At 41.8% G+C, this 17,075-nt stretch overlaps 1 protein-coding gene across 1 annotated transcript in view; it reads right to left on the bottom strand.

Moving 5' to 3' along the window:
- Positions 1 to 17,075, bottom strand: part of EMCN (endomucin) — a 53,637-nt gene that overhangs the window by 22,792 nt on the left and 13,770 nt on the right. Inside the window, exons 2-5 of the mRNA XM_023924647.2 lie at positions 14,439 to 14,498; positions 12,051 to 12,149; positions 11,547 to 11,654; positions 4,506 to 4,628 (exon numbers count right to left, since the gene is read on the bottom strand). Coding sequence (XP_023780415.1) covers positions 4,506 to 4,628; positions 11,547 to 11,654; positions 12,051 to 12,149; positions 14,439 to 14,498 — 390 coding nt within the window. The remainder of the gene's footprint in view (positions 1 to 4,505; positions 4,629 to 11,546; positions 11,655 to 12,050; positions 12,150 to 14,438; positions 14,499 to 17,075) is intronic.

Here is a 17,075-nt window from a genome sequence, read left to right as displayed (position 1 = left end):
ACAGGATGCAGGAGGACACACACCTGGCATTAAGGGAATATCCAAATATGATATGATTGCTTATTACCAGAATACTGCCTTTCCTTCAGTCTATAAGGTGTGGGATGCCATGATAAAAATACCATGCAATCACACATCATGTGGGCAACTAGCAACTGTAAGCCCCTGTGTGTTCATATTCTCGAAGGAAGGCAGAAGACTTTGTCAAGTCTTACAAACAGGTCACTTGGAACCTTGTTTCTCAAGTCTGCAGAACTTTCCTTTGAAATAGCTCCAACGTTGTAACATAATAGAACATTTTCCTTTACATTCACTCTTACAAACAAGGAGAAGCATCTTGGCACAAATTAAAACAAATAAATAAATAGAAAAAGCATATGAAGCCCAAAACTGATACCCAAGCTCATCTCAAAGACTTAACAGAATTTCAAACCTGAATGCAGGTGACATAAGTGCAGGTGACATAAGCCTCCTCATGTCTTCCTTCCTCCAGGAAGGGCTGGGGGACATGTGCTTCAGTACCCACTGGCACAACCAAAAGCCATGCAGCTGTCCTGGCCAGACCTTGCTTCTTCAATAAACCCAGGCAGGAGAAATTATCCCAGGAAGGAAACATGAGAGCATCCGACTGCCCTCTCTTTCTGGGCCTCTGTTATTTTTTAACAACTGCACACACCTATACTCAATAAAACTAGCAGCATCTCTTTCCAGAAAGTATCTCACCCAGGTTTTGCTAGAGCACGAAAAATTGAATTGGAAAAATCTCATGCCTTCCTCTCTCTCCCTGTCTCCAGTATGCAAGCAAGGCACTGGTTCACCCTCTGTTCAGAGATCACTCAGTCCTGCCACACAAACAAAGCTGTGCCAACTGGAGTGATTCAGTAGGTGTTTTCAGTCTGCACTTTCTAAATAACCATCCAGTGCTCTTTTTGGTGTGGGCTCACATGCTGCTGTTCTCCAGAAAGAGAAGGACAGAAGGAAAAGCAGCATTTCACTTGGAAACAGTTCCTGTAGCTGCCTGTACAGAGCTTGCTACCTCCTTTCGGGCTGCAAGCAAGATGCTCTGCATAAATAATCTGGGAAGATTTCCAGATTCATCATGAGAAGTGAGGTGTGCAACCCTGGCTGTGCTGGGTTCCTCCTTGTGCAGTAAGGAGGACAAGGATAAAAAATTTGGCACATGACCATGGTTTGATTTGAAATTACCTGCCTGAGTCAGTTCAGCACTGGTGAGAAGCTCGACAGATGGAGAAAGAGACCAATAACTAAACTCTCCCCACTCTGTTCTCCAATAGCTGCTACCTAAGCAGCCTGGATACCCTGCAGTTTGCTACTTCTGTTTTTTGGAGTGCGGCCACATCCAACTGTGTTCACTGGCAAAACAAATGAATACATTTGGCTGATTACTCAGAGGGGATATACCACAATATAAATCAAGGCAAAATTAAAAACTTGAAAAAGCCTTTCTTGCCTTGACCACACCATAGATCTGTAACAGTATTAACTGAGGCTTTGCTATGTTTTCCATCTCCCAGAAACTTTTGTTTTTGTGTCTCTCTCTTTGTGAAGGAGCTGAAGATACAGTGGGTAATTTTTATCTAATATCACTATCCAGAGTTCCTGCAGTTTGTGTACAGAAAGAGTCAAACCCTACTAGTCTTACTCATAAAATTTTTTCTTAGGGAGATGCCTCCTGTGAATCAAGTGAGTAGGATTTATAATTGGAGGAGTGCAATAAAGATATCAATAGATGAAGCAGGTTGATTCATCTGACAGTTTATTATAATAGATCATTTAATCTTACCACCCTGCTGGGTGAACTTAAGCTCATACTGCTTTATGGATTTTTTCGTTGTTTAGATCACAGAATAAAAAGCCACAATACTTGCAATTTCTCAGATGTATTTAGACTCTAATCTCCAATTTTTCATTAATTAAACAAAAGGAGAAAATTAAATATTAGCAAGCAGTCCTCTGTGGAGGTGGAGAAGGAGTGGGAGGTACGTTCCACATGACAACCAAAGTTAAAGAAGTGCATGTGTCAATGGCACGCATGCAGGTTGCTCTCTTTGCTAATAACAGTCCTCACTGCCTCCTCGAGCCTGGGTGAGCACTACGCAGCACCTCCTCTGTGGCTGGTGCTTTCAATCGCCTTTAATACAGCAATACTGTTCTCTGATGTTCCTACACGTTCTTTCCCAGGCTCCCCCACTCATCCCAGTCGCTCTCCAGCTCTCTGTAGCACTCCTCCCACACCCTGATCTTTTGATATGGCTGATTGGAAATTTCTCTGCAAAATGTGCTTTCTTCTTTTTCTGCATCAAGAAAGGAAACTTTCACCAAAATGGCATTTTTTTTTAAAAATGGAAAATGGTCTCAAAACTAAACATATTTAGCCAGCTGGATTATTTTGGTTGGGCATACCAAATAGAAATGTTCTGGTTTGGATCCATTGCACATTAATTTGTCTTCCTCTGAGCTCCCACGCAGAAGACGTGGCTCAGATACCTCCAGCTTGCAAGCTATTCTATTCCCCAAGGGCTGCAGCCTTGGCACACACCAGTCCCTGCTCTGGTGAACAAAAGGCATCCAGCCCTTGAATGTGAAATTCTGGAGACCTAGAAATAAATAATCTAATGGCAGTGAGAGAGGTGGCATTTCCTCTAGTCTCAGCACAAGATGAAACAACCAGCTTTTCACTTGCATTGCCTTAAAGTTATTAGAGTGCAGCATATGGCTTCCCCTGGGCCTGAGCAATTGCACAGAGGAGAATAAATCTATTTTGAAGGAACCAAGACATTTTTACTTTAAGCCTTTAACACATACAGAGAATAAGGGAGCAAGGGTGGTCTAAGGCTTAACCATTTGGGATAAGCTACCTACCACATCAGGGTGAGTAAGGGGATTTCTTGCATATATAAGCTTCAAGAAAGAAGCAAGGAGCTGGTGCTGTGAGGAGACAGGAAAGGTGATAGTGTGGAAATCCTCGTGCAAGCAGAAGTGATTTTGAAATGGCTGTTTTATGGGAACTCGGAGCACTGGCTGTGCCAATGATACCTAGACTGCCTCTGGATAGATGGCTTCTTTCTGCCTCAGCCAGGCAATTATAGTTCTGGCATCTTGGGCAGTCTCTGAGCTCAAGGAGATTTATTGGTTTTACAGCAGAGTAAGGTGAGTAAGATGATGACTTTTGCAAACAGACCCCAGGAAGGTTTTAAAACTTTCTTGACAAATTTTAAGTGTAAAATGTAATTGCATACACAGCATAGTAGGTAATTCAATACACATGATGCACAGTCAGTTTAATATTAACCTGGAGAATTTACCTGAGTGAGGGACCTTTTAATTAAAAATGTTGTAATTTACTGTTTTATTGCAGTACAGCAATGGTGAGGTTTCTGTACTATGCCTATATTTGCCAAAAGACATGAAACCTAACAGGAAAGTCAAGTAACCACAGGTCATAGTATATACATTATGGGGAACGGGCTCATTGAAATAATTGCGAAGACTCCTCTCTGAATCAGTGGCCTTGAGTTGACTTTAACTTCATTAAAATGCTTATAATCTTTTTGCATGCTTCTAAGCATTCCAGTGCATAGTGAGCATATGATATTGCTCCGCTTTTATATCCAATCCTATCCTTTATGAGGAAAAAAAATCACAGTACACACATGTGCTTATCTCCCACAAACACAATCCAGGAGTTGCAAAAAGCGTCTTGTATCCCTTGGGGGATATTAAACATTACTATTAATAATAGGGATATGCAAACAAAGACAGTGTCCTTGTTGGATTTATACACATGTAGCTAAGAGTAAGTACTAAATGAGATGAAGGCCCAAGAGACCTTAAGAAAACCTGAATAAGTGATTCTTCAAAACCAAGGAAAGTTAAGCCAGATAGAAGCATAACAAATGATCACTCATATGACCTGGCATCTGCATTCACCACAGTGTTTCTCAGTGAATGCATACACCAAAACACACCCAGAAAAACGATAAAACTGGACTGGAGTTGGGAAGAATCAATATGGTTTTGCCTCTGTGCACACGACCATGTTGTACTTTGAACAACATCGTTTAATTGGTAACGTGCATTAAATTCTCTCCAGATTTTTTAATAACTGTAAAAATTATAGCTGTTTTCTCCTTTGTCTCCTCTGCCTTGCAGCCAGGGAATTTATCTTGATGACCTCCTCTGACAGTCAATGCTACACAATAACCTCACACAGCATATATGAAGATTACTATTATCACTTGCAATTTATATCCTCCTGTAATGACACCACGTATCTCAACTGAATGTTTGGAAGTTCACCCATCACTCAACGTAACTTCAGGGCTAGATGACATGGACACAGTGTACCCTGCGTGAATAAGGAGATGTGGTCCTCATCCCAGAACAATGCACAACAAATGAAGAAAAGACTCAAAATCCTCAGAAGGCTTGCATCCTTTTAATTGCTTCTATAGAGAAAGAAAGTGTATGTTTTCAAGGCTTACCTGAGGTTCCAGAAGCAGAAGTGTTTCTTTCTGGAGAGACTGTAGAAAAAAAAGACCGTCCTGTAGTAGATGCAGCGTCCGAATTTTTGTTTTCTGCCGACTGTGTTCCACTTGCTTGTGTAGCTGGAAATTAGAGAGATGTTCAGGTAAGAGGCACCTGCAGAAGCATTGTCTTAGATCCTGGACCATCCCTCAGACAAACGCTCTGACCATCACAAAAAAGACTTAAGGTAAGAAAGCATTACATATTCTGGTAGCTGCCTCTCAAGGAACAAACCAACCCTATGGAATTGTTACTACTGGCATAGCTGAGGCACCTTCAAAACATGGTAGCAAGACAAACAGCCTCCTATGTGTGCCAGAAGACAACCCAGAGCTCTGAATTGGGGCCCTAGAATAGTTAGACAGTGTTGCACCAAGAGCAACATGAGCAGAAGAGAGAAGCTCAACTTACTGCCCTCTATATTTTCAATTAATCAATCAATCAATCAATCAAGCTTCAGTTATAGCTGTCACATAATGTGATACTGTATAAAGTTTAAGGATTGCAATTAAACAAAGAGTTAATTATTTAATTCTGTGCTGTTAAGGCCTAGGAAATGGCATATCCCTGAATATTAATGTATGAGAAATAAATTGTCTTATTTCTCCTCTCAGTCAACAGGAGGTCAAGGCCATTGTGTCACAAGATTTGCAGCCTAAGGTGAGGCCAAGACAATGGTGCAGGGCATGGCCTGAGCCCGTGGAACTGAAGGTCACTGAATGATCAGAAATAATTTAGAGATATTCCAGCACCGCCCATAATTCCTACATCAAACATCAGAAGAACTACAGACAAGAGAGTGCCTACTGAATAAAACATAGAGGTGGCCCAAGAGTAACCTCAAACTTCCTGTCTGATATAAATCAGAGCAGCAATCGAGCTGTAAACTGTTTTCAGTGCCTCTTCATATGAATTTTGAACACTGGAACTAAAACAACTTGAATACATGTTTCAATCAGCGAGCAACATCACACACATACAATATGTAAATCTTGAGGAATGCTTCAACACACACTTCATCTAGAAATTGATTACCAGTTTGGTCCCCCAAAGAATCCAAAGCTCCCTATTCTACAACTACACACCTTTAACTTGGCCTTTCCCTTCCCCTCTTGTTCATTAAGTGCAGTAGCTCAGAAAGGCAAGCTTCAAAAATCAGTAAGCTAAGAAAGAGTGAGCTGAAGCCACTGGAGTCAGGGGGTTCATATAATTTTGGAAACTGCGAGAAGCTGGGCAGCCAGGGACAGTGTCTTTTAAGTTTGAGGCATGAAAATTATGCAAATCAACTTAAATGCCTAAAACTTTGACTAGGATTCTAGTGATGAGAAGCAGAATTTCATGTCAGCTTCCTTCAGAAACTTCAGCATTGTACCCCTTCAATATACAAGACTAACCTGCAGTAGGGAGGAGTATAAAAAGCCCTTCTACCTCATTTTTTACTATGGTATAGTGCAAGGATCTGAGAATGTTAACAATTCTCACATTCTCTTCATGGAAGCTTTGAATCAATCTTTAGAAGCAAACTTTCCACATTTAATTTTTATTGTTGTGGCTTCAGACTCAAATTTTATATGTTGAATTTTAATCTGAGATCACCTTTTAAAAATGGAAAAGAACCTCAAACCTCCCTCTCCCTATAAGATGCACAGTAGCAGTAACAGCAACCATCTTGTGGCTCCCTTGTCATAGGTTACTAAAGGATTGCATGGGAAAATGAAAAGTAAGTCAGAATAACAGTGCAGAGACACTCAAACACAAACATCCTTTGTGAACACTGCAAAACAATCAGATGTGTGGGAGAGGAGTAGGGAGGCAGCCAGTTACCCTGTAACCCCACAGAGGGCTGTTTTCCCATGGGGATCACTCCTTCCACGTATCCTATCAGTCCTGGCAGCAACCCAGCCTTGGGTGCTTGTGTTTGGGAGCTGTGAGAACAGATTGTTCTCAGGAACACGGGCTGTGCGCTGGATATACCTTGGCAGGGGATCGGGAGGGGAGGGATGATGGCATTTCCATTTTATTTTTTTTTTTTTTTTTTTTTGAGATTCAGCCTGGGTGAGACTCTCCCAGTGACCCAGCTAGCACCAGGTATGATTTACACCTTTACCTGGGGCTTGGCATAAAGCTTGTTGCATTTATTTTGCCAGACTGCAGAACAGTGCTCCCAGTGTCAAGGGGTAAAGTTGATGTGCTACAGGGCAAAAATCCGTGTGCCAGTTTTCACCACCTCCAAGGCGGAAAACGCGACCTGGCGGATAAGGCTCCCCTAATTCCACTGCAAGATTAAATCCTAGCAACCCAATCCTCCGCTGACTCGTGGCTTTGAAGCAGCTTTTAAGCAGCATCCAAGCCTCACGCCTAATGCACAGCACAGGCTTTACCACCAACACATTTAGCAGATGAGACAGCTTCTGCACCAAAAGCCTGTGGGAACAGAAGCATCCATACCCGGCCACTGCTCACGTACTCAACAGCACGGAACGCCTGCTTAGAGACGCGCCTTTTGGGTAAATCCCGCAACTCGTATCCCTGCGAGCTTTAATCGCGCCTCGGCGGCGGGAGGCAGCGCAAGCCCTCGCTGCGGTGGGGCCGGGCGGGGGCGCGGTGACTCAGTGCCGCCATCCCCGCTGACACATCGCTGCAGTCATTCATCACGCCTCGCCTCGGCCAGCTGCAGCGCACAGTCCTGCCTGCTGCCAGGGGGAAGAGGGAGGCCCGGCCTTGCAGGAAAGCAGCACAACGCAGAAAGGCGGCGGCTGCTGCTCTTGCTGCTGCAGAAGCGCTCGCATCGTCGGCTCATGGGTGTGTTGTCAGCAGCTGATTAGGAATAAAAATGGGTAAAGCAGTACGGAGTGTAAAATAGCTGTCCAAATGGGGATGATTGCTGCAGCAGCAGAACTCTCCGGTGGTGATGCAGCTCTCCCTGCTGATATTTTGATAAGATAAATGGCAGTGTGTTAACGCGCATTTGGCAAAGGGATAATCAACAACAGGGAACTTGAAGCTGCCCTGCAAAGCTGCTGTCTGAGCTTCAGGAATTTCCTTACTCTCTATGCTTTTAAAACCCTTCATTTTCTCTAACCAGCTGAAATTCAACATATATCCTCACTCGATCTTAGCATGATTTTCTACTTAACCTACATATAATCCACATACATTTTGGCATTTCCCGACAGTACTTTAAACTTTCTTTACAGTAACCTTCTACCTAATTAGTTTTGACATTGTAAGATGCTTCAAGTAACCCAAAATACCCTGCATATACTCTCCGCTTTGCAAAGAATATAGACATCTCTATGTGTGCTGAAACCTTTCTTGACCAATAAATCAATTGAGGAAACACTTTTAAGGGGCAAAATGAACTTCACCCAAACCACATTAAAATACCAGCACAAAAGCTTTTTAAAACGGAAGACTAAAGCTTTTCTCTTGAGCTTGTATTTTTAGCATTAACACATATACAGGCCTTGCCCCCATAATCACTAGCCTGAAAAGCCATTTGCATTAATGAGTGCACAAAGGGTTTGAAAATTCCAATTTTAGCAATCCCAATGACATTTTTGCCCATTCAAAAGAATGAAAATTGGCTAGGGAAGTAACCAAACAGGTCTCAGTTTTAATGTTTACATCCATAGTTGATTGCATGTGCTCTCTGCAGCTTTTATGTTTTCTGGTAAGCAAAACCCCAAAGTATTTTAAAATACTTATTTTAAAACTTCTCGCTGCATAAAATGTCTCAGCAGCCAACTATATCCAGTTTTTACCTATAGCATGTGCTAACAAACTGAGGAAAATTGAGCAATACCTGTTACAAGAATGCTTCTGTGGTAGTGTTCCTGAAGTAAAACTTTTGAATTACCAGTAGTTTGATTTAAAAAAAAAAATAAAAAAAAAATCCTCAACTGTTTCCCTTTGTCACTTTTTAATATATAGTACAAGACTGCACCATAATGTATCAGCATCCAGGAGAGCGGTATGAGATAATTCAAACACAACAGTCAAAAATCCGCTCCTGTTTGTCACATAACACCTTGAATACTGATCTTACATAAGATGCTTGCTCCATATCCAAGGGAGGAATAACAGAATTTTTTGTTGCATTTAATTTCTTATTCTCTTTGATAATTTCAGCTGTCCCAGGACACGAAATCCTGATTGCAACTGCAATTTTCTGTGGTGTGACACTATAGAAATTCTTGTTTTAAGGGCCTGAACTGCAGAAGTGAGGTCACTGATTAATGTGAGCTCTTGGATTTGACGCCTTATAATCATAAATAAGAAGACTAAGGAGACCACTCTAATGTTGGCTTCTAATACAATAAAGAGGGCAGGAAGGCAAGCAGGAGAGATTGTACTTGTGGCCTGCAGAGGGAAAGAACACTGAAGTCTTGGAGAAAACCAAAGGACAAAGATGTTTGCATGATTTCAGTGTATGGAGCACTGGGGGCTTTTCCTGAATCTATAATAAAAGGTGACAGCAGCCACAGAAACTGCAGCAGAGACAGGAAGCCCTGTCAAATCAGTTGGGTGAATGCAGTCATTTGCTGAAGCTTTTAGCAGGGATTGAAGCAAAGAAAGGGATGACTTCCATTACAAAACGACAGAGGTGCCTGCTTTTTATTAAAAATCAGGCGTAGCAAAAGCAAATTTTGAAGTGTCACAAAGGCACCGCCAATTCCTGCCTCAGTTTCACACAGCCAGTGCAGTAATGGGGAGAAGCGAGTGCTAGTGAAAAAGACAAAGAGACAGCAGCCAGCTTTGCTCCCCTGTCCATTCTGAGAGCAGGAGTGCTGCTGTGCCCGCGCTGGCTCCAGGGAGTGCAGCTCTCTCTCGCAGCCCGGCGCTGCTGCCGGGGGTGCCGGCAGGGGCTGGGAGGATGCAGTGAATAAAGCTGGGGACACCCTGCTGGGGGGGAAACGCAGGGATGGATGGCTGTAGCCAGCAGCCGGATGATGGCCAAGGGGTCTGAGGCTTTTCTGCAAGGCTGGTCACACACACAGAGCCCCGGTGCCACGCCCTGTCCCAGCACAAACACCTTGTGCCCCATCCCACTGCTTTCTAGCCAAGGCTATGATTTTCTTGAAATGTAGACCAGAATTTTGTCTTAAAAAAACCCTCTAAAATTTGTTTTCACATGCAGATTTTTCCAAGTACCACTTTTGCAAAAAAGAGACAATTTTTTTCTATAATTTAGGGCATTCCCAATGTCCTGGACATGCTGTCCCATTTTCCCTTCTTATGAAGGGGATTGAGAGGCAGGAAAGCCCTGTTTTTAGGTTAATTTACCAAACATTTTTTTACCGCAAGTTTGGGGGTGAGGGGAGGAAAGCTCAGCTTAAATGAGGAATTTTAAAAGAAAATCACAACACAAGCATCTAGGGGCTGAACTCTAGCTGGTGGGAAGAGAATGCAAGAGGAATGGAAAGGAAGCACGTTGCTGGAAGCTTCTTGCCCAGGCCCATTGCACCTCCAGCACCAGTGTTTGAGCTCAGAGCAGCGGCTGGAGCTAAGCTGCACTGGCAGGCACGCCTTTCCTCATTAGCTTTCCTTCCCCTGCCGGGAGCTCTACCTGTCACCAAGGTTTAGTTCCAGGTGGCTGTGCTGCTCCAGTAGCCACAAGCCAGGAACTTCTGCCAAAATGAAAGCAGCAGGAATTACATCCGTAATTCAACATGCCATGCTGCGGGCTTCTGACAGGCCTGCAGTGCCACAATTACAAGTTTAAAGGGATTTTTTTGGGCCTTTGGTATCACTTCGAGCAGCTCATGCATTGACCAGGCTGTGTGTGTTCTGTGACTCATTGACAGTGGCATTTAAAAGCCAAGCCAAAACCCCAGAGATTTTGGGCTGACAATCAGGCCACTCCTTACACAACACACAGCGGGAAAGCTGCATCAGTGGAAAATGAAACCATGAAGTGAAAGCGGAATAGTTCTCCAGGAAGCTTCACAGGCTTGGGTCCACAAGGAGTGGCTTTAAAGGAAAATTTGCACAAAAAAAGCATGCAGACTACTTCACAAGAGTACCTTTTCAGAGAAATAAGACAAGGGAAGAGAAGTCACATTCTAATAATTTGTAACAGTTCATTATGCTGTAAATATCAATTCTGATTGCATTGGTGAACCACTGACTGCTGAGCTAAATATCTGGAGTATTTATTTTAATTTTTTAGTCAATTAAAAATAAAACAAATGAGTGTTCCAAAACTCTGGTTCATCAGAAGACTGAAGCAAATATTTACAGTGCATATCATATACAAAGGAGACTGAATTTCATCTTAAGTTTACTGACTTCCTTTGGGATGTTATCATACTTTTTAAAATTAACCTAACTTCTTGCTGGGTATGTGGGTTTGATTTTTTGTTTGGTTGGGTTTTTGTTAGGGGGTTTTGTGGGTTTTATTTCTTTGTTTGGGGTTTTTTGTTTGTTTTTGTGGGGTTTTTTTTGGGTTTTTTTCTAAAATCCAATCTGATATTCCAGGCCAACACACATTTTATTCTGAAGATTTATAGGAAATAAAAATATCTCCTTAGACTGATGCAGAGTAATTAGTACCACCTCTCTTTCAGTACTATGACTTGCAATAATATGAAACATAATACCAATAGTGTAAGACACATAAAAATAAGAAACAAAGGGGTGTTGTTCTGACACCATTCTGATCACATAAAATAATATATTTTTTACTTCATACTTACTGGAAAAAAAAACAACAAAGAAGAAAGGAAAAAATTAGAACCCTTCCAAATGCATCTTTCCCAGTTACAGGGAGATGAACATCCTGTGTAATGGCTTCAGATCACCTCCATTATAAATTAAAGGTATAATATTCTTTGTGGATCCCAGGGCAAGCTTCAATAAAGATATATATTATGGTAGGATGAATAGCTGTGCTTTCCCAAGCTACCCTTTTTGACCTCCTTTTACTGTTTTGCGGAGTTTTACAGAAATGTAGCATAGAAATGACTCAGAAATGGCTCAATGAAATCGTCACTTACTGTTTGTTGTGCTGAGACTTGTACTTGCTACTGAAGTCCCTGCTGGAGGTTCTTTTGTTGTACCTTGTGTTGTTTGTGATGTAGCATTAGGTGAAGACGACATGGGGCCTAACACAGGAAAGACATTCCATTTATTTCCTTGGTTTTGCAAACACACATAAAATACACCTACTGCCCTGCTTTCAGACTAATTTTAAATTACCAAGAGGATATTTAATTGAAATTCAAGATCAACAGGGACAAAGGCCCCATTGACTGCAGGGAAAGTCACTCCCTGTCCCATAGGTGGGTCATCCCACTGCAGACAAGCCCATGACAGTGCAGTTGGAAAGTGTACCTTGGAGCTTCTTTTAAGCCTCACCAGAAGGAAGCTCCTGCACACACCTGTAAGGTTTCATCAAATACATTCTCTGTAAAACAAATTCCCAAAGCAAGAGGCACTGGTGCCTAATTTCCTTAATGACCACTAGAACATCACTGATTGACTCTGTGATTTTCACTTACTGCTTGTGATGTTTTCATCTGCAGCTTTGACTGCATTTGTCAGCGTGGGCATTGACAGTGTTATTGTTTGCGAAGTTGTTGTATTCACAGATTCCACTGCTGCAAGAAAGGCATTCACATAATTATGGATTTATTTTATTATGCCTAAATAAACATCACATTTCTCTAGCTGTGCTCTCTTTCCAAGGCAGTGAATTTCTGTTTAAAGGCTGGCCATCACAGAGTTTTATTATCCACACATTTTGAAAGAGGATTTGAAGTACATATGGTTGGTTTCAGAGGGGAGGTCTGGCCTGTGAACAATCTGCAATTTCCTACTGAAAGGTACAATTATCAGCAATTGTACCTCTCAGCCAGCCCCTAAAGGAGAGGCACATGATCTTTGGGGGTTACACAGAGGTGCTTGGTTTGACTTCCAAGGGAATAAGTGAAGGGAACAGAGCCTGGTGTGGATGGATGGGTTGACTGTGCTGCTGGATCACCCCTCTGAGCAGCACTTTGCTGCATACCTGTTTAGCAGGAGGAGAGATGTAAAATCTCCATAAAGAACTGTGAGTGATACATGGGAACACAACTTAATAGATCACAGGCAAAGAGCTGAAGGGGAACAGATTCAACTAGTCTTGGGACAATTTTTCCCTGTGCTTGACTACCTTGAGACACATTTGAGTCTCTTTCATTGACTAACTTTCCCAGACCTTCTTCCTCTGCACCCAGATTTCTGGAGAAAAAGGAGCATCCAGCAGGCCCTCCTCTTTGGAGTACAGTAAAGCTTAGGACATTGTGGGCGATATGAACAGTATTCTCTAGTAAATTATATTCCTTGGGGTGAACTCAGTGCCCTTTGTAAGGTGACTCCTAGTCCTGTCCTCAAGAGGAGTGAGACTTGAAAGCTAAGAGGAGGGAGGGGAAAGGGCTCCTGCAGGCAGCAGGGATCCCTTCCCAGTCATTGCCAGTATGGAGAGATGGGAGCCAAGGTGTCCAAACATCACTAAGGCACTAGCAAGGTTTAAATAACCTTGTCTTGCTGTGCATAGGTGGCGTGCTGCGTGTACCCCTGGAACTTGCTCCAAGGAATGGACTTACCAAAGTACAGCCAGGGAATCTGGACTAAAAACCCCCATAACTGATCAATTTAAGAGTCCAGCTTTCAATTCCATGATCTAATGCAAACAGGAAGTGCTACTGTCAGCTATAGAGGCTCAACTAAATACCTGACAACTACTACCTCTACCTACATACTACCTCTTCTAGCATTTTTAATGGATGGCATATGTGAAAGAATAGGAACAAATCATTACATCCCATATAATTTTCTCTCACATGACTTAAGTACTTCTAAATGCAATATCCACACTGGAACTTTTGAAATATAATTTGTACTTTCTTTCTCTGCTCTCAGTTTTCTAGCTGTTCACCTAGAATAGCAACGCCTCAAGGAATGGGCCTCCTTGTTCTACACTCACAAATTGCTTGAATCTCATACTGGGTTTCTAATGCTTTTCTCACAGTGGCATAAATACCAACACTGCTTTCCCTTCCATGACAAAAAGCTGCAAGAAAAATTTCAGTGGAACATTCAAAGAGTGAATTCACTGTGAGGCGTTGGGTGTTTATCAAGTGTCTTTCAAACAGACATAAACATCAGGGTTTTTGAGAACTGCACAGAAGAACTGCAACACCATTTAAATAGGTCAAAATCTTCTGCTGTAACAAACATAATATATGCATATTTCACCTGGTTGCATCTCATCTACCTCTATTACTAGCACTTCAAGTGTATACTTCATAATGTCAGTGCTTTCAGCTCCACAGCAGACTCATTAGTATCCCCAGTTATCAAAAAATAGAATACTGTGCCCATGTTTTCTTCTCTCTCATGTATAACTTATTATATGCAGCAGTCTTCAATATTAAGACTGTTGAAGTAGTTCACATGATTTACATATGGTCAATATTGATTTTTCACACATTTTCATAACAAAGCTGCACAATAAAGAGAACTGAATGTGACAGTCGAAGATGTAGACCAGAATTGCTGACTTTTAACATCTTTTCTCTGCTAAATCCTCTTGAACTGGGAGTCTTTGGCAATTTATTAATCTCTGATCTCACTTGAACTACTCCTTGAGAGCATAGGAACTTGGAGAACCTTTTTCACCCCCCCCAAAAAAATGTGTAGCCTGCTCAAATTAACTGTCTCCATACTAAGATACTTCAATCCTTTCTTTGCAACAGAGTTTCATAAGAGATTGGGGTAAATACATTTCTCTGTGATCACCCTGTATGAAATAATTCAGCTGATTTCTCCCTGAAGTTGGAAAAGATGAAAGCTAGAAAGACAACAGGATCTTCAGAACACCAGGTACAGCAAATTAGAAGACTTACCAGCTTTTAATGTTGCCGTAGAAGCGGCTGGCTTGGCAGTAGTTGTTTCATTGCCATCTTCTGAAAGAAAACACAGAAAGAATCACATCACTTCTGCACCATCCAGATCTATTTAGCACTATATAGTCATATTAGCAGAGAGCAGCATGGACCCTCCTGAAAAATCAAGTTCAGAAGCTTATTAGCAGAAACAACCAAATCATATAACTCTGCTACCAACATTTTCAAGCTACAGCCTAAATATCTTCATTTTGCCCTGACAGCTGCATCTGCTGCTGCCTCCCATCTTGGACTGCATGCTCTTTTCTCACTGGTGTCTCCCAGACTAGTTGGGAAGGGGGAAAAGGAAACAATTAAAGTGGTTTCTGCTAGCTCTTCCTCTCCTTGAATATAACCATAGCTGCACTGAGTCTCCAGGGTGGAGGATTAACTAAAGTAACTGGCCACTGGAGTAAGCAGCCCTTCTCCTGCCTTGAAGTAACAAAGTTGTACTAGCTCCTTAGCTAGTACAAGCACTTCAGGAGGGCTTTTCACCCTCAAGGGCATCACCTTGATCCCTAAATGTGAAAGGAAGAGTGAAACATGGCTCAAGAAGCACCACACTGAAAGACTGACTTTCCCCACTGCCCTCAATGCAGTGCTCCAGCTATTCGGGTTTTACTGCTGCAAATGATGCCAGTTCTAAAAGGTCATTAGCAGATGGCTCTTCAATATTACAAAACAAATCACCCAAAAAGGAAACTTCAACAAACAAAAAGCAAAATCATTCCTGTCTCTTCTTACTGCTCTTCAAGGTTATAACATCGTAACTCAAAAAGTGTTCTGGCTTCAAAAAAGATTGCTGCGGTGTTCATATTTTTCTACTAGAAGAAGTTAGGGGATGTTAAAGGGGGAGAAAAAGCTGCACTGAGTCAGAAACAGGCATTTCTCAAGCATTTTAAGCTGCTGTGAGACAAATATGGGTACATTTGTGGAGGAACAGATCAACTCTGTAACTGAATGGAAGAGCAAAATGGCACAGGCTAATCCCCATGTGCTGTCAGGTTTGAAGCGTGACATCCTGTCAGGCTGCATTAGCATGCTGTAATACAGACATGCTAAACTGAGTCAGGACAGCATGTCAGTATTCTTGTGTGACTCCATTCATGGTAATATCAGCTGGCATTCTCTCTTTTTTTGGCTACAGGGAAGAACAGTCAGTTTTGTTCCCTTTGCTCAGTGTACTGCGCTCCGATTAACATTTCATGAGCATCACCCGAAGCCTGCAAGAGCCACAGATCTAACCTGGAAAAAAAATAATACATAATACAATTGCAAGGGCTCTGCAGAAATGTATTAAGGTCTAGCCAGGTGAGCCCTTACTACTCCCCTCCAAGCAGTCTATCAGCCCTCTTGGCACCTGAATGTCTCTAAGGGGTCTCAGTCTCTTCCCAGTGAGCCCCACTTTCTTGGGCATCTTTTCTAGGTATGCTGTTGCCTCCATAATGCCTTGTCATAGCACATGCTGGCCCAGTTTGACATGGGAATATCCTGTATAAAATTAAATGAGTCGCCCCTGGGCCTGCTGCTGCCCCAGCTCTACTCCCCAGAACACATGGACACAGTCACACCACACACAGACTCATGTACACTGCATTTAAAACACAGGTTTTCTTGCCATTTTGTTACCTATTACAGTCAGAGTAATGCTTCATAGCCCACTCTTGAAATACTTAGAAAACAAATTTTATCCGGAGAGACCTAAAGGCAATCTTGTTTCCCTAAACAGTGAGCATTTTCCCATCTCTTCATTCTCATTATGTGCTGCTGACAAAGCTCCTGTAATCCCCCACACCACAAGGCCACAGCACTAGAACAGAATGTTTTTTCAACAGTGCCTACATTTCATATGGTTTTGTTTTAACATATCTCAGTAGCTGCCGTGTCTGTAACGCTAGCTAAGCGCACTAGCTGGCCAATCACCTCATTCCCAAACTCACTCCTCCCAAAACTCTTCCTCTAACTCAGCATGACTTTGTAGGAAACTCACTGCAATACTTATTCATCCTTTAAAGGTGTTCCATTTAATAACCATGTTGATAGGCCAAGGTTTCCTCAAAACTAAATAAAAAGTGTGAATATTTTTATTATGACTCACTATTTGTTGATTTTATCACAGGTTAGAGATAAACTAAGCTAAATTCAATTAACAGAGTACAATAGAGTTTTATGAATTAATTGTTTTCTTAAAATGGTGAATAATTAAGTATACTTTAAAAATAAGTGGAAAATATAATGCAAAAATGTTTAAAACTTGACAGCATTGCGGGGGGAAAACTGTTTGATTAAAAGATATAATAGTGGTGGCTTATTATGCTCTTATTTGCAATGTTAAATTGTAACTAAGGAGAATCCTATGAGGGATAAAAGCAAGAGATCAAAAAATGATAGAGAAAAAAATAATTTTCACCGTTAGAGACTATTGATAGACAAAGAGAGGGGCAGAAACCTTTATTTATCTGCTCATGTCAGGTTGGCTGCAGCCCCAGATGATGGACAAGTAAGTTACAATTGCCTGTTTTTTAGCAAATTTGAATGCAGTGATCTCTTTGATATGAGAGCACATGGATGTACTCTGATGTAGGAGTACCAAAATCC

This window comes from Cyanistes caeruleus, chromosome 5 (genome assembly GCF_971803275.1).
Source record: "Cyanistes caeruleus chromosome 5, bCyaCae1.hap1.1, whole genome shotgun sequence".
NCBI classification, from domain to species: domain Eukaryota; kingdom Metazoa; phylum Chordata; class Aves; order Passeriformes; family Paridae; genus Cyanistes; species Cyanistes caeruleus.
This window is presented reverse-complemented; position numbering and strand designations above follow the sequence as displayed.